General features: G+C 46.1%; 1 protein-coding gene across 1 annotated transcript in view; it reads right to left on the bottom strand.

The window, feature by feature from the left end:
- Positions 1-27,775, bottom strand: part of ALPK2 (alpha kinase 2) — an 89,490-nt gene that overhangs the window by 38,092 nt on the left and 23,623 nt on the right. Inside the window, exon 3 of the mRNA XM_069467964.1 lies at positions 23,748-25,482. Coding sequence (XP_069324065.1) covers positions 23,748-25,482 — 1,735 coding nt within the window. The remainder of the gene's footprint in view (positions 1-23,747; positions 25,483-27,775) is intronic.

Here is a 27,775-nt window from a genome sequence, read left to right as displayed (position 1 = left end):
GGGAGGGGAACTGGTGGCTTTCTAAGAAGAGGAAGAGAGACCCGAGCTAGCGCATGGGCACGCTCAGCCCCCTTGCCATGCGGACCTGTATAGCCTCAGGACTTTAGAGGGTCCCCACCAGCAAGAAGGCTCTTGCCAGATGCGACCCCTCGACCTGGGACTTCTTAGTCTCCATAACTGGAAGAAATAAATTCCTTATCTTTATAAATTACTCACTTTCAGGTATTCTGTTCTAAGCAGCAGAAACAGACTAAGACACAGAGGGAACCACTGCCCTGTGCTCCAGGCCCCGGTGGCTGTGTACAGGCCACACAGGGGCTTGCTGGGGGAAGTCTGGCGGTGGTCCAGGCAGGAGCCTTCAGAGCAGGGGGCGGACCACGAGGGGCTCTGGTTTCCAAATAGACAAGGCTGCAGAAAGGTTCTCCCTAGGCCAAGGCTACAAGGTTGCAGGTGGACCACGTTCTGGGCCCCACAGCTGGGGCAAGATGACCACATGTCCATCTCACCAAACCCGCCAATGCTGAAATTATGGATACAAGAATCCTCTTCCCCCTGCAGCATCCTTCCAGCACCCTCTACTAAGAAAGCTTCACATCGTGCTGACTGTACAGGAGAATAAGGGAATTGTTAGCACAGAGCATATATTGAAGGATAAATTCGGAGCTGAGAGACATTAATTGAGAACTGATAGGTGAGGTCAATACTGTTCAGGGGTCAGAAGTCTCCCTGGGGTCCCATGATCAATGACAGAGCCAGGATTTAAAGCCAAGTCTGCTAGGCTACCTACAAAGCCCTTTCCAACCCAGTTTTTCTAATCAGAGCAGTTAGAGCAAACCCCACCCCACCAAGGGCTGGGAACTCTAAACCCAGGACTTCTGACCTCCCAAGACCACAACTGTCCTTCTTACATGCAGAGTGTCCCTGTGTTGATCTGTCTGCTTCTGCACAAGCTCTAAGGGCAGGGACTCTGTTATTCATTTATGAGCTTCTGGAACCTAACATAGAAGGAGTTTAAATACTTTTGCTGAATGCATAACCAGATGAAGGAATACAGGAGGGGAAAGGGTAAACCAAATGTAGTAACACATCCAAGCCCCTTTTTGAAAGCAGCATTAAGCTTGAAAACTTAATGCTTGCATAGCATTTTTCAACCAAAACTCCAATCAACATGCCTCCGATTCCAAAAAAAACATTGTTTTCATTTGCTGGCCTTTCCAAAAATTCTGCCTCCTAAGTATGTCTGCATTGGATCTATCGGAAAGGTGTGTTTCCTCTCTGTCCACCCCATAATGTTCAGGGCTATACCCCTCATCATTACTAAGGGTGACCCGACACCAGCCCAGTGTGTGACACTCATTCGAGTCGCTAACAATAGAAGGTGCTATGAGATAAGATCCCTCTTCTCAAATAGCTTGTAACCCAGTTGAAGAGACAAGATGTACACGGAAAAGATAAATAACAATTCTTGACAAGTTGTGCTAATAGCCAAGTGCATGGAACTTCACAGCACTGTTCCAGGACAGAGCTTGGAAGGTCACCACTGAATCATCCTCTTCCACTCCAGTAGTAAGATTCCTGCAGTGCAAAAATCAGAGGTTGTACTCTTATATGGATCAATTCTGAAATGACTCTTGAACATTTCAGTGTAGTCTCACAGACCTTCGCTACTGATGAGAGTGGGCAGATGCAGTAGACACTGTTGGGTGACTAATCAACAGCGTCCCCAAACCCCCTTGTCTCTTGCGACTTCCAACTAAGGCGGCAGGAAAACCACGTACTCTCCCAGCCCCCTGCATAGCTAGATGAGACCCCGGGGTCAGTCTGGCTAATGACACGTGTGGGGAATTCCACCAAGGGACTTCTGGGGAAGCCTTGCTTTCCTTGTGTATGGTACAGGTGTGGTGGTTACCTTGCCTGCCCCTCCTTTTCCTCTAATCAAGATGTGACGCCTGGTGCTGCAGCTATTCCCTCCCAGGCCTGGGGCACCCCGCATGAGGATGAAAAGCCGACACACTATGATTGGTGGAGCAGAAAGACAGAAGTTAGGGACTTGCAGGCACCACTGAGCCACTGGAATGACACTGAGACCTTCAGTACCCCCAGGCTTCCTGTGAACAACAACAAAGGGCCTTATGTTTTAGGCCACTATTAGTTGGTTATTCTGTTAACTGCAGCTAAAAGCACCCCAATGGGCACAAGAGAAAAACATATGGCTGAGGAGTGGAGGAGAAGGCGTGGGAAGGTCACCCTGGAGGCCTCCGGAGGCCCCGGGCAGCCCTGGGCAGGGATTAGTGGAAAGGGCAGTGTCCCAGAGGGCAAGGGGTGTGGCTCTCGGGAAAGGAGCTCAAGGCGCTGGTCGAAATGTCAGGGGATCAAAAGGGCCTGAGCAAGGTGAACTTGAAGTAGAGTGGGGGAGGGGGAGTGGGGAAATAGGAGAAGATGGTCACCAAAGGGGAGAGGCCACCGCTCAAAAGCCAAACACCCAGGGCCAGAGAGTCAAGCCACTTAGCATCTTGCTTCAGCTGGGCGACATTTCCACATGCCAGCATGTCCTACCACGGCATAATTTTCCTTCTCCAATGCCTTTTCCTTGTTTTCTTTCTTTCTTTCTTTTTAGTGTTCTTTCCTCCTTATCTGGAGTAGTTAGGTACAAACAGCACTACATCCGTCAACAGCTGTCTACACATCATCAATTTTCCTCTGTGGTTCCAGGAATCTTTAAATGAGAACCTTCCCTCTCCCCAGCCTTCCTGGGCTGCCGTAGCCTCGACCACAAATAACCTTTCCTAAATATCTGCTGAGCCTTCACGATAGGCACGGCGTCATTTGTCATTCGATAGATCAAATCCATACCACCTGGGGCTGCAAAACTGAAACTCGATAGCCCTGTCCCAGCCAAAGAAAGCTTAAAGGCAAACTAGAATATTTCAGGAACTAGAGTCTATTTTTAGGAGTTGCCTGGTTGCCCGGAACAAAGCTTCACTGAAAGGCTTTGAATGTTAAAATAACATGTAATAAAGTGGAGGACTGTGCCTTACTTGAGATTCATCTAAAATCCCCAGTTCTGAAATCTGATCCTGAACACCCCTGTCATTTGACCAGCTCTTCTTCGTTTCAGTCCCTCCTGGGAGACAAGAAATCTTCAGCCAACTGGTGTTATCATCCTGTCTTGATTTCTTGGGAAAGTTAGAGAGTTTGTAAAATGCCCATTTGATCTCTTACTGGGACAGCACTGGGTTTCCATGACTCGTACCCTTCCCAGGGAGAAGGGGCTCTGTGCACTCGGTGGGGTCTTTGCCTGGTCCCCTGGTGTGAGTGGAGGGCACTAGAGAAGGGCCCTGGAGCTTGTGTGTGTGTGTGTGTGTGTGTGTGTGTGCGTTGTGCATCGCAGGTGGTGCAGGGGTAGGTGGTGCTACTGCTCCTACTAAGGGCTAAGCCCTATGTAGCCTTTAACGCATGTTCTAAGTGCTTTACATACACTAATAAAGTTGATGTTTGTAAAATGGCATAGAAATTTACAATTTGAGGACATTGGGTTGTGTGTTGCTGGGGAGAAACACACCAGCTATGCCACACAAGAGAGGACCACGTAGCGGCAGAATGGCATGGAAACTGGGTAGCGAGGCAGCTGTCATCCCTCCTGCACGCATCTGTGTCTTCCTGCAGAGCTGGCAAACTGCCGGGGGAGTGGGAGAGGGAGCCCAGATTTCCCTAAAGTGTAACTGAAAGGGAGACATTAAAAAACATGGGACTGCGAAGGCCAGTGATTGTTCTTGAATTCCAGTAGGTGTTTCTGAGTAGTCTTTGGATTTCTGATTTTTTTTTTTTTTCTCTGTCTTGTGGAATCCAGGACTTCAGGACTTGGAGGAGAAAGTGAAAGGACAGTGAGGTACAGAGGTTTGGGCCTCAGGAAACCCAGGTTTGGTCCTGGATCTGCTGCTACGCAGGAAGTGGCTTTGGAGAAGTCACCAGATCTCTCCGAGTGTTTTTCTTCCACAGTGAAGTGAGCGCTGGAGGGAGCGCCTCTTGGTTCCCGGCAGCGTTGGTGTTCTGTCACCTGCTGGGGACAAACACACACATGGAAACAGGGCTCACACCTCACCTTCCTTGGGACCCAGATTTCCTCTAAGTGCCTCATCTTTTTGGTTGATCGCACTGTGTTGGCACAGGGGCCCTCACGCGGGTCCTGCAAAGTTCCGGAGGCTCAAGGTCAAGTCCACACCACCGAAAACCATCGGAGCCACAGAATGGAAGACCAGTGACCAGGGGCCTCCAACTTTGCTGATTCTTTCAGGGGTTCAGACTGCTTTGAAGAGCCGAGGAAAGTAATATCTTCTTCCCCAAAACTCTTGTTTTACCCACACAATGTGGCGTGTGATTTCAGGGGTCTGTGGATCGCGGCTGGGGCGAGTGGAGTGGTGGTGTTTACATCCCACAGCCCGAAACTGCACTGCAGATTTCAGACTGGATAATAAGGGGAAAAAATGAAATCTTAATCAGGTTCCAGGAGAATATTTTCAAATCAGTCTCTCTCTCTTTATGGTTTCTAGAATTTGTGAGCAAAATCAAAACCAAGGTAGTAGCAATTACCGTACTGCACTGACAATAATACATTATATAAGGCAAGTTCTTGTAAACTTTAGAAACAGGAAATACTTGTCATGGTTACTACACTAGTACTTTGCCTATTCAGCGTGGGCTTCAAAGTGTACAGCGGGGATGGTACCCGGCTACTGGAAAATCTGAATATAAACATAAATAGCAGGCAGGTCGTCTGCCTCGGGTGTTCATCGCCGAAGAATGAGAAGAAAATGTAGGTTCGGGGCTTCCTGATTCCTTGTATCCTATCTCCTCCAGGGAGTCAGCAGGGAGCTGTATGTCCTCAGGCTTCTTGATCAGCAGAAAATAGTAACAACATTCCCGGCAGTATAGTCTCAGGAGGGACGAGGACCTAGCAGGCAAGAACGGTCGCCTGATTAGACTCAGAGACAGCTTCATTCAGCAAAAGAAACAAAATTTCCTGGCATGTTGAGATTCCTGAGAGAGAAGACATGGTTACTGTTGTTCGACTTGGTGCCATGCACGTCGTAGGCGCTCAATAAATTATGCCAAATGAGTGACCATTCATCCAATCTGATCTTGGTCCAACGCCCCTTTGCCTACATATGTGGGAAGGCTTTGGCGCTTCTCTGGTTCTTTTCTCTCTGTCCAGTCTCTGAGGGGACATTGCTGTCCTACCTGAAGAACCGCCCCAGGCTCCTGTGCTGTGGTTGCTATGTAGCTTCTACCAAACTAGAACTCTTCCTCATTGCCAATAGTTTGGTGCCGGGTTTGCCTGGGTCTTCTTCGGATCTAAACCAAAACCTTATGTTCTCTTTGGAGCAGAAAGAGAGAAGCATCTTTTGTTCGAATCATGAACGATTGGGGTTTCAAATATACGCCACCCAGAAGACATCAGCATAACTTTTCCAACTGTAGCTGGGTGCCAGGCACAGGAGGCGAAGGTGTCCAATTTACTACATACGGCACAGAGTTGTACAATCACAAGGTGCAATGGAAGGGCTAAGTGTAAAACACCTATGCTCTAAAGACAAAGGGAATCAAAGGTAGGGTGAGACGTGGAGGGGACCATGGTGCAGATTTGGCTAGAAATTCAGGGGCCCCCTTGGATGGAGCCATCAGAATAAACTTTCCCCTTGTAGTTGGAAGGAAAAATAATGATTCCCAAAGGAGCTTCTGGGAAGCCGGGGTTGGCAGGGAAATCCTTTGAGAACCAAGTAAGAAAGAAAATGTCTGGGATTCAATGTTGTGAGTTGAGCAAGGAAGCCAAAAAATACACTGAGCTGATGTTTGTGTATGTGGTGGTTTGAAAATTCACAGTCATTACTTCTCAGAATGGTGAGTAAATGCAACATTGTCTCTGGAACTGATCTGGTCTTCGTACCAACCGCTGGTCACATGCATGGATTTGGGGGCTGGGTGAAGAATAGCAAGTTTTCTCTCTGGTTACGCCTGCTCTGCCCCGACACTCCGCAGTCCTCTAGGGAGTGTGGCCCTCTTAGTGCTGCCTGCTGGCCCGAGCCCTCTGGAAGGTGGCGTCTGAGCCACCCCACAGCAGTGGGTAGAGGGTGGCAGGTTCCCGTGTCCTGAAAGGGATGCAGGCAAAGCTCTCCTGTCCTCTGGGTTTCCCTTAGCTTGTTCCAACACAACCCTGGCATGGGGAAAAGTGCCCGAGTGCCTTCTGTGCCCAGACTCTGTCCCTGTCACTTTCCTCCTCCTCCGGGCATCTCCGAGGGCAGAGGGTTGGGTCCACTGGTCCGCACCCTCACACACTCTCGCCTTCTGGTCATGCAAAGACAATACCCTGATCTAAAAAGAAGAAAGAAATTTAGAAAACTCCTCTCTCAACAAAGCCTGACTTTAAGGATTATGGTTCTGCTTAAACAAACACAGAAACCTGTTTCTTTTCATCTATTTGCACAGTGCAACCCTCATCCTGGTCTCCACCATGGCACAGCCCCATCCGACCCCATCCCCATCTCCACCACGGCACAGCCCCATTATCACCATCTCCACCTCGTCCCTGAGGTGACCCTGAGCTGCTTTGGAAGAAGGTCTTGGAGGCAGAAATGAAAAAAACAATTTTCCTAATAATTCCCTGTATACTGTCTTGGCAGCGGTATATGTGTCCTAGGGCTGCAAATGACCACACACGGAGTGATTTCAAACACCACACCTTTATTCTCTCAGTTCTGGAGGCCAGAAGTCTAAAATCCAGGTGTCCCCAGGCCACGCTCTTCTGGAGACTCTAGACTCTTCCCTGGTCTCTTGCCACTTCTGGTGGCTCCTGGCAGCTCTTGCCATTCCCTGACCTGCTTCTGTCCTCATGGGGCCGTCTTCCCTCTGTGTGTCTCTTTATGTGTCTTCTCTCCTTTAAGGACACAAGTCACTGCAGTAGGGCCTACTCTGATCCAGTATGACCTCATCTTAACTAATTATATCTGCAAAGACCCAATTATTAAATAAGGTCGCATTTTGAGATTCCAGGTGGGCATAAATTTGGCGGGATACTGTTCAGCCCCCTAGAGTACCCCTTTCCTTCCCCAGCCTGTCCTGCTGGCCCCCAGTCTCTGGTTTGCCATCCACACGCAGCGGTGAAGCTTTGTAACTTGACTGGGTGGTGTGGACTTGAGAAAGGAGGTTCAGAATGGCTTTTTAGGGCAGGAGATGGTAGGGAGGCTGGCTCTCTCCTGGAGCTTATGGCTACTTCCACGGTGAGCAAAGTCTGTCTGGACAGTGGGATTCAGTGCAGCCCAAAGACTATTTCTTGTCACCAGCCCAGCCTTCCAGACCTTGTGTTCAGCACCAACCACACATCAGAATGTTCTTACGAAGACCAGTCCATGTCTGAGCTGGACATCCTCCCAGTCTGCTTATAGAGAGGCAGGGAATGGGGAGTTCCTTAAGTTCATTGTCAGATTTAGACCTTGAACTAGAAATTTAAAAGATGAAGACATTTCAAAGATTCTCATGATGGTTATTTTCCCACCCAACCCCATCAGTTTGATGGTAAATGTGAAAGCACTTGTTTTTAAACCATGACTTAAAAAAAAAAAAAATGCCCCAAATCTCAAGGCAGTATCAAAATACCTGTGCTGACTCAGAAAGATCATTTTTCAAGCAGCAGCAGAAACGGGAACTTACAGAATTTGCAATTTTATCTCCTGTCCCCCTCCCACCCCCACCCCAGTTCTGCAAACGCGTTGGAGGCAGGCAATTGCTGGGGTGGGGGAATACGGATTGTTCGTGTTTCTTTGTTGCCTCTTGGACTAGATTTAATTCAGTTCAACAAATATTGACAGGCGCTGTGTTTGTTCTGCACATTCAAAGGTGAACCAGACTCAGCGTCTGTCCCCACGTAGCTCACGGAACAACATCCCAGCTGGGCAAACAAATAACTACAGTATACAGTAAATGCTAGCATAGAGACAGAAACACCATGCTGGGGGAGAAATTAATTCTGTTTCAGGGAAAGGAGCAGGGGTGTATCAGGGAAGGATACAGAATTGGTTTATCTGTGGCTTGTGCATTTCCATTCATTAATTCCCTCATTTCCTTTAATCAACAAGTACTCATTGAAAGCCCTCTATGTCTGAGGCCTTGTTTTAGCTCCTGGGGAAAGAATGTCACCATCCCAAGTCCCTGTTTTCTTGGAACTTATGTTCTGTGCAGGGAGGTGTTCATGACTTAGGGTCAGCAGATGTTCTGTAAGGAGGGAAGGTCGTTAGTGGTCTAAACAGAAAAGCTACGGCAATGGTCTCGATGAAAGTATGAAGCCTGGGCTATGATGGTGCCTGAAGGGATGGAAAGTGGGTTGAACTGTGTCCTCCAAAAAGATATGTTCGAGTCCTAACCCCTGGTACTGGTGAATGTGACCTTATTTGGAAATAGGGTTTTGCAAATGTCATCAAGCTAAGATGAGGTCATGCTGGATTAGAGTGGGCCCTATCCAATGACTGCTGTCTATAAGAAGAGGGAAATCTGAACACAGAGACACACAGGGAGGAAGGCCACGTGATGTTGGTGGCACAGATTGGAGTGATGCAGCTACGAGCCAAGGACTGCCGGCAGCCACCAGAAGCCATGGGGGAGGCATGGAACAGTTTCCCCCTCAAGGCTCCAGAAAAAACCAACCCTGCCAACACCTTGATTTCAGACTTCAGACCTTCAGAACCATGAGGGAACAAGTGTCCACTGTTGGAAGGCACCCAGTCTGTGGTGATGTGTTACAGCAGCTCTTGAAAACTAATACAGAGAGGAAGATTTGGATTTAGGAGATGCTGTAGAATTAGAATTGACAGGATCTGGGACCGGTTAGACACAGGGGTTGAAGACTAGGAATGCAACAAGGACCATTCTCAGGACTCCAGCTCATGGCGTTTGACCATAAATAAGCTGCTTGCCACAGTGCTCGATACACCAAATAAGTGCTTGATACACCAAATAAGTGCTTGATACACCAAATAAGTGCTTGATGAACGTGTTAGCTCAGCTATCAGCTTTGGGGCTGTAACAGCCACTGTACAACTCAGTCATCTGTATGGGCGTTCTACAGGGTAGGTTGGGGGAAGAGGAAGGCCGTATGCCCAGTGCTGCCAGGAGGGGCCAGTTGGTTCAGAATCGTAAGAGTGGAAAATCTGCCACTCCATTGTCTCTGATCGCAGGGGCCGGGGGAGGGCACTAGGTGCCGTGGTGGCAGTGCAGTGTGATGAGCTTCAGAGTTCGTTTCCCTCTCCCTGTCACCACGGGCCACACTCTGAGCTCTGTTCCTGCAGCCCTGATCGTGAGACAGGCGGCGGCATCTGAGTGGGCACCGACCTGGAGGTGTTTGTGCTCCCACCCAGCAGTCTGCCACATGTCCCCGGCCTCTGCTTCTCTTGAGGATCCTGCCTGGGGCCAGTGTCTGTGCTGCCTCAGTTGGTCCTTCAGATCAGCCAAGGACCAACAGGCTTCTCTGCCCTTCCCTTTCTCAGAGGTACGGAGGCTGGAAGGATCTGGCTGGGGGGGGGGGTGACTGGCCTCGTCCATGCCCCATTGTTGGAACCAGGTCAGCACGCCTGTGGCGGGGCCGGCGGGGTGTGGTCTTAGCACACAACACGTCAAGAGGACGAGAACTTGAAGTGCCACAGAAAACCCTGAAGTACCACAGGTTCGAGCTGATCTGAGCCTTTTTGCTGAGAAGATATTCAAAATCTAGGAAGGTGATGATGTCGGAGGAGCCCGCGAGGGGCTAGCTGCTGTTTCTCCTTGTTTTCTCTCTGCCTGCCCCTGCCCTTGCCCATCTTGGGGAAGGTAACCGCGGAGGGAAACTGGGGAACGTGGGAGCAGCCTGAGGGATGGATGCGATTTGCCTGGGCTTGGACCTTTGACTTTTGCTAAGTTCAAATCTATTAATGTGTTTTCAAGCCAATCCTCTGAGTTTCTGGGTCCTCTGAAAGGTTCAGCACAGTGACAACTATGAAGGCCGCGTTTGGACATGGCGTTGGCATATTCAGCAGCTCCGCACTGTCCTGGCCTCCACTGTCTCCGTGCTGCTCGAACCCCCACGAGTCCTCCCGAGAGCACGAGAGCTGCTGTGGAACTGCCACAGGGGGAGTCGGAGGTGACAGCGAGACCCTGCAAGGGGAGTGACACACCTCACTCCCCTTCCCATTGCCTGGCCACGGAGGGGCTATCACACCACGTTTGCTCTTCCTCTTGTTTCCTTCGTGCTCCGTGCCCCCTCCAGCAGAGGGAGAGGTCATTCCCCACTGCCTCGGGAGGGATTGGAAGAGTGAAAAAGAGAGCCAGCCTGCATTCTAGACTCTCAGGATCCTAGGCATCAAAATGCTTAAGATCTTAGCGGAATTGGGAAGATTTTCAGAACAGTTAGAAGATTCGAAGAGGTCTGACACCCTTTCAAAAGTAGCATCTCACACCATTTCCTGGCCTGCTTTTTTCGTCCTTCTAGCATTCATCACTCACCAGTTCGTGAGAGTCTATGTTTGGCTCTTACTGTCCATCTCCCCCACCAGAAGGCAAGCTTGCTGCCGGCTGGGGCTTTGCTTTGCTCCTTGTCACATCCTTGGCCCAAGTATAAGAAAGGGTCTTGTACTTAGTAGATGATCAATAAATATTTATTAGATGAACAAAGGGCAGGGAAAGAGCATTTTGACCAGAGACTTGCAGGGAGTCTGACTTCCTGTGCTGAGAGAGAAATTCCCTGGTCTAGGGGTGAAGGAGAAGAAAGGGGGAGCTGGTGTCTCTGCTCCCAGATTCTGGGACAGTGCTGTTTCCAGGGAGGCAGCAAGAGCCCAGAGAGGGCATGGCTACGTGACACCTGCATGATCCTGGTGCAGCACAGAGCAGACAGGCAGCCACCAGACCTGAGGCCACGTAAGTCAAAGCGATGGTCCACTTTCAGCAGCGACCTCAATGGACTGGCAGCACCAGGACCATGCATGGGCATCTTGCCACAACCCTGAAGAACAGGGCATGAGGACCTCCATGGACTCAGGTGAACGTTTCCTGCAGTCTGCAGAACGTGTGGCTCAAAATGGCACTTAGGTGGGGCAATGGTAATACGTCTCTCGCCTGAGTGCTGGGCTGAGCTTCATTCCAGGTACTTCTGTTTGTTTTCGTTGTGCACATGGGCCTGTATTCCTTCTGTTAAAGAGCGGTCAGAGGGACAGGGTAAGGGCCATGCAGTTATATGGGAAGCAGATGAAGACTATTGGACTAGCGGTTCCTTTGGGGGCCAGGCAGAGGTGTCCAAAGGTATTTTGAACATATCAGAAACATGGCTCTTGTATGGCATTTGGAGTGGTTTCTTCCCACTCCCTAGGTTAATGATAAGCCCCTACCAGGCTTTGGCTCTGACCTTTCTAGTATCATCATCTACATACACCATCTTGTAGCCAAACTGGCTCTTGCCCTTCCTTAACACATCCCGCAAGCCAATTATTATTCCAATATGAGCACCATTGACAATGGCTAATTATATTGGAAGCTTATCTGTTCAGAAAATCCAGTTAGGCCAGAGCCTCTTCTTGTAAACCTTTCTTAGTAATGAGATTCACTCACTATCTGGATTTGGAAGTAATTAACCTACATTCCTTTAAAATATATGTTAAAACTCACATTTTCATGAGCAGAGCAATTAGCTTAGGTCAGTGAAACAGCATTGAGGTTGGAATCGTATCTGAGTACTCACAATGGCTGAGTCCAATCATTTTTTGGTTGTCATGATTTTCTCCTCTTTGTTAATGTATAATATTGCAAAAGAGCAAAGATAAGCTCTGCACAATTCAGACCCATGCCAAGTTATCTGAAGGGAAGGAATTCTCAAATCAGACTTTGAATACCATCATTTTACCATCATTGAATTGTTACTATAGAGTCTACCTACTCTGGAGGAGTCCTTGCCAACCAGGTGGTAAACGAATGATTTATCATCTGGTGGGAAGTCTCAGGCCAGCCTTGTTCTGCACATTTAAAAGGCTGGGAGGGGTATGGCTGGAAGAACCTCGCCCGTCTCAGCAGTGATGCCGAAGACCCAATGTGGCAGAGAATTTGTTGTCCCCCTGCCCTGGGAACTGGCCCCGGAACAGGCTCAGCTGTTGGTATATGGTTCTAACTAAGAAGGCTATGGGCTTATTTTTTTTGAACTATTTTAAAAAACTATTTGTTAATTTATTTGATTAGGTCTCTCTCTCACACACAGAGTACACAATTCACAAGGTATGCAGTGAAAGGGTATATAGTGACAAATAAGTGTCCCTCCCACCCTGCCATCCAGCTACTCAGTCCCCTTCACCAGAGGCAACCACAGTTACTGGCGAGTTTGTTTCAGTTTTGAAGAGAGTTGGGGAGCTCAGACCCAAAAGGGAATTAGGGAAGCTATTTAGCGTCATGGCTGGCGCCGAGAGCCTGGAGTCAGGCAGACTGTGTTCAAATGAGGCTCCGGCACTTCCTGACGTAGAGCCTGGATAACAGCAGGATTTATCTTGCAGGTTGTTGAGATACTGCAATGAGCTAACCGGATCCCCGGCCCATACTTATACGTGATGCGTGTCAGCTGCTGTTAGCCATCGGGCAATTGAGTGCTGTGGAGGAAGGTGGGAAGGAAGGGTGAGGCCTGTTGAATACTTTCTCAGGAACGTCCTGAGCCCTTGTGTGGTCACTGGAAATCCCTGGGAGTTTGTTAGAAATGCAGGATCTCAGGCCTCTACCCAGACTTGCTGGGGCAGAAGCTGCACTTTGACAAGTTCCACAGAAGGACTGTCCATTATGATTGCAGAATCCTTGAGGGCTGGGCCGTAGCATCCCTGCCTCTGGGGAGAGGATGCTACTGTTACATCACCCTCAGACATGAGCCTTTAGGTTGCACATGATGGAAACTCGTGACAAAAAGCTACCTCCACCACCTCCCCACTTTCTGTTCCACATGGAGTATCCCAAGCCCAATAACCTGTGCCCTCAAAGATGGCTGGAATGTGTCCTGTTTTGTCCTGTAGCTTGACAGTAACCCGATAGATGGCCTGGGGGCGGGGTGGCATGTTGTTTTTAAAGTGACATCAGAGACACAGTGGAGACAGTCCAGCAAGCAGCAGGGCCCCCAGGGTGCCAACTGGGACATGAAAGCCCTGGCAGTGGGGGTCTGCCTCAGCTAGGGCTGGTCACTAGAAATAAGGTCTGCAAGGGTTGAGGGCCAAGAGGCCAGAGGGGCTCTTGGGTGACCAGTGCTGCTGTTTGTTACTTGTTCCAAACCAGTGGACTATGGCTAGAAACATATGACATACAGGAAGCTTTCCTTTAGAATATTAATAGCATTGCATACTTTAGTGGTGGACACATGTCATCAGACATTGTCCAAACCCACAGACTGTGCAACACCACCAGTGAACCCTAATGTAAACCATGGCCTTGGGTGATAACTATGCGTCAGTGCAGCGTCACTGACTGTAACAAACGTACCACTCTGGGGGGGCGGAGATAGTGGGGGAGGCTGTGCATGGGCGGCGGGGTGGGGGGGGGTAGAAGGTACATGGGAAATCTCTGTAGCTTCTGCTCAATTCTGCACTGAACCTACAACTGCTCTAAAAAATAAAGTCCATTCAAAAAAAGAGAAAGAATTATAGGTTTGTCACTGGGATAAGCTGTAAAAGAGAAAGGAAAATCAACATTCAGGTCTGGGGCAATATGCTTTTTCAAAATCACAACGACAGCAGAAATAACTAGAGCGGGACTGTCCAACCCGGGAGCCTCTAGCCATGCAGTTAGTGAGCACTTGAAATGCGCCTAGTGTGATGGAGGAAATGAGTTTTTGATTTTATTTAATTTTAATTAATATATTAACTAATTAATTTAATTAATTAAAATGTTATGTGTTTTGAGGTGTCTGTCATTTGAACGGGCCACCTTTTATTTAGCCATTTACCCATAAATATTTCCTTAGACAAACAATTCTGCAAACCACGTTATGTTACGCGTCTCCCTGGACCCTTGTGCAAGGTTTTCTCAAGAGGAGACATTGAGAAGTGAAACTGCCGCATCACAGCTAAGGCCCTTTTTAAAGTTTTAAAGGATTTTGCCAAATCACATCCTTGCTGGCAATGTTCCCATTTCCCCATAATCTCAACTTGATATTATCTTCCTTTTGATTTTTTTTTGTCTATCTGATGAGTGAAAGATGTTATGTTTTTAAAATTTATATTTTCCTAATTACTCATATATTTATTGACGATTTGTATTTTTCTTTACCTTTCTAAAAAAATTCAATTAGGGGTATTTTTCTTATCTATTTGTTTTTTTATCTACTTTGGACATTAATCTTTGTCTATTACATATGTTCTACACATAAAATGTGTCACTTTTCTAATTTATTTGTGGTATTTTTGTCATATAGAAAGATTTTAATATAGTTAAAAATACTGGTTTTTTATTTGTTTTTTGTCCCCCCAAAATATTCTATCTCTTAAGGTCATAAAAAGTTTCTAACATTTTTTTCCAGTCATTTATTAAGGGTTTTTTTTTATGTTTAACTCAGAGAACCATCAGATTTTATTTGGGGTCCATTGTAAGGCACTGATATTTTTTCCATATGGTGGCTAATTGTGTCAGCTTTGAAGATTTTGTTTCTTCCCTGTTAACTGGAAGCTATTTCTATCGTAAACCAAATTCTAATAGTGGATTCTGTACTCTTTGTTTGGTTTGGTTTGTCTATTTGGGCTACTCCCACACTGGTTTGATTACCGTAGCTTTGTCATTTGGATATATGGTTGGTTAGTTCAATGTTTTTTCCGTCTCCTTTCAGAGATGCAAGTTCATCTTCAGTCATAGCAAAAGGAGACCGGCGAAGCATGTCTCTGGCACTCCGCTTCAACCGAGGCAGTGGTGAGAATTTGTCCCAGGTTCTAAAACCCACCCTACCGCCCAGTGACCCTCATCTCACCAGCCTCCCCTGCTCCCATCCAAATTCCCGTCACTGCACTAATCCTCAAAATAAAATGCAGCTGTAAATGGCACACCTGTTTTGGATCAGTTACAATAAATCAGAATCCATGTTTATTTCAGTTACCAGAGCAGGTGAGGAACGAGCTACATTTCTGGCAGCCAACTAGAAAGCAGAAGACAGTTCAAACCGTAAGTTCTTTTCTCCCCTTAGGGCAAAGGGGTTATACTTGAGGAACCTTAAACTTCCTGTTGTTTCTGAACTCCTGTGATTCTTTACACAAATGCCTCAACTTGTAGTATTCACTCTAGGTCTGGAATTAAGCCTATGGTTTCCAAACTTTCATGCTCACGAGAATCACTCAGAGAGCTTATTAAAAATGCAGGTTCAGGCCAGGCGGAGTGGCTCACGCTTGTCATCCTAGCACTTTGGGAGGCCGAGGTGGGAGGATTGCTTGAGCCTAGGAGCTAGAGATCAGCCCGAGCAAGAGCCAGCCCCATCTCTACAAATAATAGAAAAATTGGCTGGGTGTGGTGGAGTGTGTCTGCAGTCCCAGCTCCTTGGGAGGCTGAGGCAGGAGGGTCGCTTGAGCCCAGGAGTGTGAGGTTGCAGTAGGCTATGATGACACCACTGCACTCTAGCCCAGGACACAGAGCAAAACCCTGTCTAAAAAAATAAAACGCAGGTTCAACAAGTCTGGGGTAAAACTTAGAGACCTGCATTATTTAAACATGCACCTCATCAGGTGATCCCAATGCAAATACTCCAGGCCTCCTCTTGAGACACTGCCCTGAGGACTCAGAGCAGACTAGGACCACCTGAACAGGAGGCGTCAGGGATCCAGGTGCCGTCTGTTTGCCGTAACATATTTCTGTTATGAGTTAGCTCCATGAGATTGGTCTACAGGGAAATGAAGTCAGTACAACAGATGGCATATTGGTCCATATGCAATTTGTCCTCGGCAAAGGCAGCCTGGATAGTTGGAGTAAATTATAGAAAATTGAGCAGAAAAGGAAAAAGCCTTTGACTCAGCTTTTGCATTGGCAGCAGGGGCCCTTGCAAATCGTATTTTAACATTAACAGAATTTAAAATGGAGCCTGCCCCCAGCAGACCTCTCTCCTAAGCAGCACACTCCAGGCCTGTGTCTGAGGGCAGGCTGCGAGTGCACGAGGGCAGAAACATCTCGTGTGCAGAACACCTATTGCCTGTTTGCAGAGTGGTACGGAATGGTCTGGTGCTTTGTTCCTGGGCTAAGATTGCGTGATATCTGGGGCGAGGGCTCCAAAATTCCTGAGAAAGCCCTTCACGCTGTATACAACCTTTAGCTCTCTGCAGCCCTGCTCAGTAAGGGTGAGGGGGGAGGAACTTGGAGCCCCCCAGAACGACCCCTGTATTCACCTCCGTGTGGGCTCTAGGACTCCCACCCAGGGCTGAGCTCAGAGCTACCTGGGGTCAGGTGGAGCTTCGGTAAATGTGCACAAGCCTGAGACCTACCCTAGATCTACTGAAATCAGAATCTCCAGGGTGGGGCTTGGACATCTGTATAGTCTCAGTGCACCGTATCTGTGGGTTCCATGAATTCAACCAACCGAAGATCCAAAATATTTGGGAAAAAAATTACATCTGTACTGAACATGTGTAGACCTTTTTTTTCTTGTTATTCCCTAAACAACATGGTGCAACCACTATCTACACAGCATTTACCCTGTGTTAGGTATTATAAGTAACCTAGAGATGATCTAAAGAATGAGTTACATGCAGATATTATCCCATTTTCTATAAGGGACTTGGGCATCCTCAGATTTTGGTACCAGAGGAGGGTCCTGGGACCAATCTCACTTGGACTCTGAGGGAAGACTCTATTCGGCACCACACATGGTTCTGAAGTGCAGCTATAGGGCTCTCAACCTTGGAGGTGTAGAGAATTGCCTGGGAGCTTTTAAAACTGCCAGTGCCCACACTGCAGACCGAATGCCGTCAGAATTTCTGGGGGCAGAACTCAGGCAGCCACATGTTTTAAAGCTTTCTTAGGAATCTGGTTAAAAATGCAGATTTTGATTCAGTAGGTCTGGAACGGGCCATGAGAGTCTGCACTTCTAACAAGCTGGTCCACAGACTCCAAGGTGCGTCCCAAGGCTGCAGATCCTAATAACTTTTCACTGATTATTTCACACTGACTGAGTACAATTACTGCAGCAAGCAGGGGACAATAAACTGCAGGTCCAGGACAGTTGATGGCAGAAGTGGCACAGCAGGCTTTGTGATTTAAAACAAAGCAAATGTTTGTATTCCTCCCTGGGCCAGCCAAGGAGTGGTGTGTTGACAAGAGGCATGACGGCCACGTGCTGAGAGATGAACAGTTATAAACCTCTGCCCCCTCCTGTCGTCAGCAGAGATCTGGCTTATCAGGTCTCTTGAGTCATTATTTTGACAGTTGTTATTTTGCGGGGAGACATTTATTATGCAAATGAACTCCAGATCTCAGGTTGTTCTGTCCCAGATATGAAAACTGTATTGCAAAAAAGGTTTAGATTGGCTGCTTATATTTTCTCATGCCCTGAAAAAAATTGGCTAGAGTCCTGCTATGTGTCCTGCCTGTCACTGGATGGCTATGCAGATGTCCAAGCTCCTGTATACCCTGTTTTTGCACCACCTGCCTAGCTGAACCTAGATTAATATGCAGGTCATGCCATATCAGCTCAAATCTGCTTAGCATAGAGGAGGTAAATCTTCTGCAGTGTTACTTAAACACAACTGGGAATTAGTAGGCTACGGTGGCAGTCGGTCACCTTCAAGGCATGTTCAACCTCAAGATGTGAATACATCATTTAGTAGGAACTGTGGGACTTGGATGTCAAGGTCTCTGTTTCTATGTCTCTCTCACCTTTTGGCTTTCTAAATCAGTCAATCCTCAGATCATGGGCAAATCTAGGCACAATGGCACATCTAGAATTGCCCCTTCTTTCCAAATAGCACAAAATAGTCATATTGATTAACTAACTGCCTCTTAGAAACCAAAACACCCTTGGTTTCTTTGACCTTTAGTTCAACTGGGCCGTTCTGTCCACAGGCTCATTGGGCACCTCTTTTCTAGCTATACTCCCAGTTCTTAGCTGTGACATTGATGTTGTCCTGGCCACTAGTAAAATTCCTGGCAGAAAAGTGGCCATAGCTTTTCTCTGACCTCAAAGAGTAGATGAGGCTCTGACATCTTTATTGAGCACTTACTGGGTGCCTGGCAATATACTAAGGGCTTCTCAAAAAAAAAAAATAGAGAGAGAGAGAGAGAGAGAGATGTAAAGCCACACCTTATCAATAAAGGGTGCTGGAAAAATTGAACATCCATAGGCAAAAAAAAATAACCTCAACATAAATCTCATACCTTCTACAAAAAGCAACTCAGAATGGATCATAGATTTCAATGTAAAACATAAAGCTATAAAACTTACAGAAAAAAACATAGGAGAAAATCTTCAGGATCTAGAGCAAAGCAAAGAATTCTTAGACTTGGCCCCAAAGCAGGAGCCATAAAAAGGAAAAACAGGTACTTGGACCTCAACAAAATTAAAAATGTTTGCTCTGTGAATGCCCATGTAAGGAAGATGAAAAGATGAACTACAGACTAGGAGAACATACTTGCAAACCAACAAAGGAGTAGGATCCAGAATGTGTATGGAACTCTCAAAACTCAACCACAAAATAAAAATCCAGTTAGAAAATAGACTTAATAGACATTTAATCAAAGAAAATACATAGTTGGCAAATAACCACATGAAAAAATGCTCCATTAAAAACCACAATGACATATCATTACACACACAGAATGGCTACAATAAAAACAGTGACAATACCAAATGCTGGCAAGGATGCGGAGAAACTGGACCACTCATACATTGTTGATGAGAGTGTAAATTGGTACAGCCCCTCTGAAAAACAGCTGGGCAGTTTCTTTCTTTATAAACTAAATATGCAACTGTCATATGACCCAGAAATTTCACTCCTGGGCCTTGGTCCCAGAGAAATGAAGACTTATGTTCACACAAAAACCTGTACATAAATGTTTTATTTATAAGAGCAAAAAACTAGAATCAGTCCAAATGTCCTTCAGCCAGTGAAAGATTAAACAAACTGTGGTAGACATATACCATGGAATACTACTCAGCAATAAGAAGGAATGAACTTTTGATATACACAAGTGGGATAAGTTTCCAGGAATTATGATCAATGAAAAAAATCCCAAAAGGTCACATACTGTATGAGTTCATTTATATAAATTTTTTGAAATAACAAAATTTTAGAATTGGAGGAGAGATTCATGCTTGCCAGGGGGCAGAGAAAGGGGAGGGTGGGAGGGAGGTATGTGTAGTTATTAAAGGCAACACCAGGGATCTTTATGATACTGGAGATGTTTAATGTTTTGACTCTGGTGGTGGATACAGTAACCTATTAAGGTAATAGATTTCTATAGATCTTCATACACACAAGTACAAGTAAGACTGGGGAGATCTGAATAAGATCAGTAGATTATACTCTTGTCTATATCCTGGTTATGATATTATGCTACAGTTTTACAAACTGTTACCATTGGGGGAACCTGGGAAAAACGTGTATGGCCATTTCTCTGTATTATTTCTTACAACTGCATGTGAATGTATAATTATCTTAACAAAAATTCCAATTAAAAAAAGGAATAAAACCATTTTCAGCCAGCCCTCACAAAAGTCTTTAATATGGGGAGAAAAGACATATGTATCAAGAAGGTAAATAATAAAATAAAAATGGTAACAAAACTGATACTAAATGTAAACTGCATAACAGGCACCATGCTGAGCCTTTTCCATGAAAGATTTTAATCCTTAAAACTTCCTTGAGGGGAGTATTATTATTTCTGCTTTATAGATGAGGAACCTGGGGCTGGGAAAGCTTATGTAATTTCTCCCAGGGTCCCAGAGTTAGGAAGTGGTAGAGCAGGTTTGGAGCTCACTACGTTATGCACAGAATGAGGAGGGGAGTGTTATGGGTTTCTCTGAGGGGAGACATCATAGTTAGGGACGAGGACAGTATCTTGCAGGATCTGGGGCTTGAAGCAGCAGGTAGGCTGAGCTAGCAACAAGGTGGACAAAGGTGTTCCAGACAAGAAGCTGGACCATCCACCACGTGTCTGAGAAACGCTTCCTTTTCCAGGAGAGGAAACCGACATGTACTCCTGCTTTGCCTCCCAGAGATAGAGGCTAAATGGTGGAAGGTCTTAAGTGCCAGAAGAATGTGGTAAGATCCTCCTGGATCTAATTAGCAATTTGTGAGCAATAAAAAAAGCACCAATAAAGCCAAAGTCCTATGTGAATCGCCAGCATTCACAAAGGACCCTGAGTGTAGGGTGTGGATGGTAGAAGAAACCAATTCATTCCCACGGCCAAAAGAGCAAGGGGAATTGCGCCCTATTAGTGGACACTTGATAGCAGCATCTTGGTCATCGTGCAGGTAACCAAAGAACGTGCTCAGGATGACAAAGGCCATAGAGTGGTTGAGAACAATGATCATTAGAATCCTACCTAACTATACTTGGCATTTAATCTATTATTATATGGCTACGTATTCAGTCAATGATTGAATGCCTATTATGTGACAGGCTCTATTGCAGGGACTTGGGATATATCAGTGGACAAAATACAATGAACAAATCCTCTTCCATCACGGAGCTCACCTTCCATGCTTACTGCTGATTCCTGCTCAGGAAGATTCTTAACTACCAGAACCTAAGAATACATTGTCATACTGTACATTTACGATTCCATGACCCCAGACAGAAATGCAAACCTCTCTGGGGTGAAGCTGGGCAGCCGTGCAGGAGGACAGACACAGCACTTCTGACTTAAGAGTGAGGATGATCTTACCCCGGTGTGGCTGCAGGGAAACTTAAGATGGGCAGGTTGTCAGGCCTCGCCTCTGAGTTGGATCGGAAAAGTGAGCTCAAAACCAAGGCGAAGAGTTGGCGGTGTGACCCTTGAAGATGATTCAAGTTAGCCTGGGGTACCCTCTCTGTTTTCCACTCCCAAACTGGGATTAACTTTAGAATCTTCCATAAATGTAGAGAAACTGGGGGCTTTCCAATCCTGGCCTGGGTAAGTACTATTGCAAGACAAGTCATAACAAGATGGGCTTGCACTGTAAAAGACAGGAGGAAAGACAGGGAGTGAATACACCTGGACATCTATGTTCAGGCAGGAGACAGTCAGCAACATAGTCTTGTTCTTAAAGGAGAAAATTAGAGACATGGAATTTTTCTCAGGCTGCTAAAAGCAATATGCAGATGAAGATAAAATACTAAGAGATAAGTTGCTGGTCACTTTCTACAAAAAGACACCTAAAGGTAAGTGAATCAGGCAAGATTCAAGAGTGGGCAAATTTATTAATATTAACCCCCAACCCAGGATTTTCAAGCCATTTCAAACTTTTAGGTTCCCACAGCCTCCAATGTCTGAGAATAAATATTTAAAATGTATTTTGACTTAGCTATGAAAAGATTCACCAATCTTTTTTTTTAACAATATTATAATAAGTTTCATTTCGTTCCCACTGACTCCCAAGGCTCTGTGTCACATTTGCAATTGATAGATGTTTTCTGTAAATTTGACTCTATTTTGTATGTATGTAAGAAATACCTCTCCTACGATTAAATAGAAACTTTTTGCATGGGTAAAAGAATCTGCATTCTCCAATATGCCAGTCCCTGTGGTAAAATTATCCTGCTGTAGTCAAAGGAAAATAAATGGCACAGATACAGAGATCCTATTTCTAACTTCAGGCTGCACAGAACTGCTCCTAAATGTGTAGTTTCCATCCAAGTTCTTGGTTGTCCCTTGAGTGAGAGGTCAGTTCTGTTCTGCTAATGACCACAGCAAGGTGAGAAAAGGTCCCACCACTTGTAGAAAATGCAAGCTCTTCTGTTTGCTTTCTGAACAGCAGTGTTCACACCACAAAGCACAGGTGGGAGCTTGAGCTGATAGCTGGTGGGGTGGGTCTGTGGTCATGACCTTGGTCCCAGAGATGGCCCATTTTACTGAGCTGCATTGCCAGGAAACAAGTGAGCCTGCTGGTCGCCAGAGCTCTCGAGCTCAGAATTGAGTTTAAGGTACAAGCTGCAGATGACAAAGGGGGCTCCTTCCTTCAACTCCTTGAAATTTGTGGCAGTTGGGGGAGCTAGAAATTGCGGGGGATCTAAAACTGATATTGTCAATAATAGCCTTCCCTTCCTCCTACTCCTTTTGGGCCACTTTATTGCCTCCCCCAACCTTTAACCATAAAAGTAACTTGTCCAATGAAACATGCTCTAATTGGATAAATGACTGTAAGAAAGCACTTAGCTGAGCAAGGAAGAGCATTTTATGAATAGAAAAGGAAATGCCATATTTATTGACATGAAAAAATTCACATTGTCACTTTATTTTGTGTTAACATTTGGCCAAACCAATTCCATAAACTTATCTTGGGCGTGAATCTGTGGCCACGGGTGTGTGAGCCGCCAAGTGGTATGTGCTAAGCCCTCGATAGGATAAAGCTGGCTCTCCTGCTCAAAGTAAGGTATACATGTGGCTTTTATCTGGCTAGTTTAGCCAGCAGAACAGAGCTGTTTGCTCAGTCAAAAGTTACCTCGAATCTGGAAATTTTTAGATTGGCTATTTTATAACTGGGTCTTTAGAAATCAATGTATCAATATTTTATATTTTCACAGAGACAGTTAAATCACTTTGCATTTGGGAATATTTTATTTTCTTTGGAGTATATCTAGTCTTCTATAAAAATAATACTAAGTTTCTACCACAAAGCTGGAGAAAAAGGGAACACAAAGTATAGTAAAAATAATTGATAAATAACTTTTGTTAGGTATTTATTTATAAAAATCAAATCTTGGCCATGGTACAGCATCTGTCTAAAGCCCATTTGGGACCCTTTAAAATTAAAAAATATAAGTCATGTATCAAGCACAACATCCTTTGTACATTAATTATTCCCATGAATTTAATTCTACTTCTTTACACGCCCAAATCAGTAATAAGGGAAAACAAATTTATTTCCTGGCTGTATTTTCTTAGCCTCTTTTATACTTTGTGGTTTCTAAGAAAAACAAAATAAAACAAACATACAATCAGAAAATCCCACCATCATAGCAAAATCTACTTTGCCTACTTTCTCCAGCATCACTAGGTGAATTCTACAAGCCTTTGAGACACACCGAAATCTTTCATTTGTACTACAAATTCTGATTAAAGCCCAAACCTACCATTTTGAAAGTACCTCAGCCCAAATGGCCAAAAAAAAAAAAAAAAAAAAAGTGTTTTTTTTTCCTTTAAAGACTACACCCAAAGCATTTGCTTGAGAAACTTTCTGAATAGTGACATTGCCCAGTAAAACACATGCAGTAGACAAAATATCAGATTTCTTTTTCCAGCTGTCCAGAGTCCCATTAGTGTCTCTTACTTCTATCAGTCTTCTGCTATAATTAGGATGGCTTAGGGTTTATCTGGGCCTTTTTTCAAAACCAGATTTCCTTCCTAGCAGCGGCAGCTGTCATGCACAAGTACCCTGATGGTATCGAGAGACTTATTTTGGTTTACATTATAAGACAGCGATTGTGAACATGAAGTGAAGGGAAAGACACACACACACACACAAACACACATACACACACACACACACACACACACACGCACACATACCTTTATCTTGTAGTTTTTTTTAAAAGGGGAGTCTTACCTGAGGATGATCACTGAGGTCTGGAACTTGGCTTGTTTCAAATAGATCAGTAACCTGCATCCCTTCTCCCTCGAAATGTGTGTTCCCTTCTCTGGGGATTGAGTCTGTTGGAATTTGAAGGGTTTTTGCTTCTTGCTCTGCAAGGGTTGAAATAACACATCCTCCTGCATGGACGTGGGAATTCCCCTCCGTAGCATCTGCTTTGCCATGAGAAACGCCCCCGTTATCTCTCTGGGTGAGTGGGTGCTGAGCAGGTTCTTTGGGATAGGGGAGATGCAGGGTGCCTTCCGCTGTCCTTTGTTTCAGGCTGGTGTTCAGCTTCTTGGGTTTTCCTTTAATTCCCAGTCGCCTCCCGCTGGCAGGTTTCTGTGAGCCCCTCTTGCTCCATGCGTCCTTTTCCTCTACTCTTTTCTCAGCCGTGGCCTCCGAACATTGGTTCACCCCCGATTTCTCTAACTCACCAGCCAAGGGCTTCGTCTGTGTCTCTGTCGCTGCGTTATCCATGTTCAGCAGATTGTCACTGGCGAATTCCTCTCTTGCTTGGTGGCTGTCTCTGGTTTCCCCTTGAATTCCTGGATAATCATTTTCAGCAGCCTCAGAAGCAGTGGGGAGTTTATATCTCCCCTGTCCGGTCACCACAGACGTCCCACCCTGGTGAGGTCCCAGAGTGAGAGTCATCCCTGTGTGTGGGCCTGAGGGGCCGTGCGTGGAGGCTCTGCCGCTCCTCACCCCCACTTCTTGGGGTTGTGAGTGATAACCACAGAGGCCACTGGTGGCATCCATAGGCCCAGTGTCACCCGACACCCGAGGCCCACAACCCATTCCACTGAGGAAATGCTCACACCCACCCAGGCAGCACTCGCTGAATTCCATCTCTTCGTCATCGCTTTCTAATAAAAAAACATGCTCAGTCCCCTGCAGGTGCCTTTGCCAGACTGCATTAGAATAATCTGTCATTACATCGGAACATTCCAGATACTCCAGGTCATCATCTGAAAACTCCTCGGTGTAGGTTAGGGTTATCTCTGGGCAAAGTTCATAGTCACTGTCAGAGTCTTCGCTGGAGACCTGTTGGCTGTGTTGTTTGTTGACGGTGGCACTGTCACCTGGGTAAACGTGTGCGGTTGCCTCAGACAGCGGGAGGCTGAAGCTGATGTATTTCTGGACTTTTGGATTTTGATGACTAGAGCTTAAGACTCCATCATTAGGGCCATCATTGTTCTGGCCACCATCCATGACCCCTGACACTTGGGAATGTGCTGTCCTGTGGCCGCATGCATCTTGTCTTTGGGGAGTATTACTTGAATTAAGAAAAAGCAACCCATCTGCAGTTTCTTCTGTGCTACTCAGGTCATGAGCCTCTCCAGCTTGCTTCGTTCCTTCAACACCCCAAGGACTTTCAGAACTGGATGCACGGATGTCGTTGTTGGCCAATAACTGGGGTGAATGGAAATGGCTGAGTTTGGCGGGGGAGGAGCCGGCTGCTGTGGGAGTGGCCAAGGCGACGCTTCCTTCTTCCTTAGGGGGACTGTCCTTCTCATCAGCGTGATTTGCACTTTCCTCCTCATATTTCCCAGTTTCATGTTTCCAACCTGTGTCCCTGTCATCTTCCAGGTTAGGAGACAGTTGTGGGTTCTCGGACAAGCACTTGACCTCAACAGAAGCAGAACAGCAGATCATTCCAAAACAGTTTTTAGCTGAGATTTGATAAACAGCAGCATCATTTGGGGTACAGCTAGGATGAAGAGAACATACAGGTAAGTTTGCCATCTTTGGACACCCTGGAACATAGAGCAAATGAGCATAATTGACTGCATGTTCAGGAGATCTGTGGTCTCCCTGGAAAAGGGTTTGTGGTTAGAGGCAACCGGCCTCTGGGTTCCATCAGCCTCCAGTGCTGAGTCCTGGAAAGCTGAGCATTTTCCCTTCCAGCTTTCCCCAGTCTTACCCCAAATTGAAAGTGCTGCCAATTACTTAGATGAACGAGGAAAATGTTTTATATATATTCTAGTTCCTTCTCTCTTTTTACTTTAAGTCATTTTTATGTTGTGAGAATTTGAAAAAGCATTATTTTTCTAAAGTAAGACATTGTATGCAAATAAGTAAAGAATTCTTCACGTGGTGGTCGAGCATAAGCAATGACTCTTTTTAGGAGCATGCTAAGGAGGCGTGATTCTTGCCGGGAGGCTGTACAGACAATGCCATGATAGGATTACGTGTAGGAAGGACAGTGCCGTTTCCTTTTTAATTTAATGCGACGAAAAGGTCTAAACCACAGCCCGTGAGCCCCCACTGGCTGGAAACCCACGTCCACATGCCACTCTGACTAACACAGAGCAAGCCAGGTGTTTGGCCCCGCAGGGAAGGAACAGAATCCTGGACTGGACCAAGCCCGCTCTCTCGTTCCAAGAGGGACAGCGCCCAGGGCTCTTCCCGTTACTGATTGGAGCCACAAGGAGCCTGAGCCTGATGTGCTTTACTGAGTCCTTTCTAACTGGGACCCTTCCCCAGACACTGCAGCCCCAATAAAAACTCGATACACTTGTTTATAAGTCACACTCTTATTTATCTCATTTGACCTCATTGTAACTGCAATGTCGCTGACCTCACTCCAGGTACCAGCCAGCTCAGAAATCAACAACCCTTTGCAGAAGGCAGGAGCTTGGGTCTGGCTTGGACTTAGAGGCAATGGTTAGATCTTTACTGACTGTTCTCTCTGTAAAATATACACCAATCTTTAACTCAGGAAGGCTCAGTGTTAAACACAGATAACTCTAACACAGTCTTCCTTATTTTTTCTCTTCCTCACTGGGAGACCCCTTGCACCTTTAAGCCCAAATGTGCTCTAAGCCCTCCATCGTAGGGTGCCCGCTAACATAGGTCTCATGTTCGGAAGTCAGAGATGAATTCCAATTTAAATAATGTCTTGTTTGGTTGGTAACCTGGCCCCCAGGTAGAGGTCATTCAGGAGTGGCTGAGGTTGGCCCAGCCTGACTCGCAGCTGATACCTGGCTTTCCCTTGGCCAGCAGCTCAGGGAAACTGAGATTTAAGGAAACTTTCTGGGGAAAGTTGTCTTGTCTATTTCACAAAGTTACTCTGGGGTTCAAATGAGAAAATCAACATGCAGAGGCTTTGCAAAGCACTTTTTACGCCAGGTATATTCTCCAAGAAGGTGGAAGTGCCAAGATCAAGTTGTCTCTGGTGTTCCAGAATCGTGCAGAAGAATCATCAGAGAACTCTATTTACAATTCTCAAATCAGAATCCTTGGGTCAGGGCCTGAGAATTTGCTTTTGAAGATCCCAAAGCCGTTCTGATACAGATTGTCCTTGGCCCACCCTTGGAGATACCCTCATCCTCATCATTGATTCAGCTTAGATCTCTCAATTAAAGCGGAATCTTTCCAGCTGAAAAAGAGGGACTATTGTGCAGTTTCACGTTACCCACATCCTCCCCTCCATGAACCTTTCAATTAACTCTTGGAGATGTGGCCTCTGTCAAGAGCTCACAGGGAGCATAAAAGAACACCAGGGACCACTGGAAAATCCCAAGTAACTCTGATTTCCTCACCTATCCAGCCCGGGAGGCTGTGCCAGAGAAACCACCTATCCTGAAGGTGCCATGATGTGTGTGGAAGAAAGAGAAAGGAAGAGAAGAAAACAGGCTGGGAGGCACAAAAGGGCAGGTAAGAAAGCAGGAGAGGAGGGCAACAGAGATGATCATGAAGAATCAAGGACTCCGGGAGGCCAAGGCAGGAGGATCACTGGAGCTCGGGAGTTCAAGAACAGCCTGAGCAAGAGTGCGACCCCATCTCTGCAAAAAATAGAAACAAATTTAGCCGGGCGTGGTGGCACATGCCTGTAGTCTCAGCTACTCAGAAGGCTGAGGCAAGAGGATCACTTGAACCCAGGAGTTGGAGGTTGCAGTGAGCTATGATGATGCCACTGCACTCCAGCCAGGGCGACAGAGTGAAACTGTCTCAAAAAAAGAATCAAGGAGGGAAAACAAAAAGAAGTTGAGAAAATACGG

The sequence above is a fragment of the Eulemur rufifrons genome, chromosome 5 (assembly GCF_041146395.1).
Source record: "Eulemur rufifrons isolate Redbay chromosome 5, OSU_ERuf_1, whole genome shotgun sequence".
NCBI classification, from domain to species: domain Eukaryota; kingdom Metazoa; phylum Chordata; class Mammalia; order Primates; family Lemuridae; genus Eulemur; species Eulemur rufifrons.
This window is presented reverse-complemented; position numbering and strand designations above follow the sequence as displayed.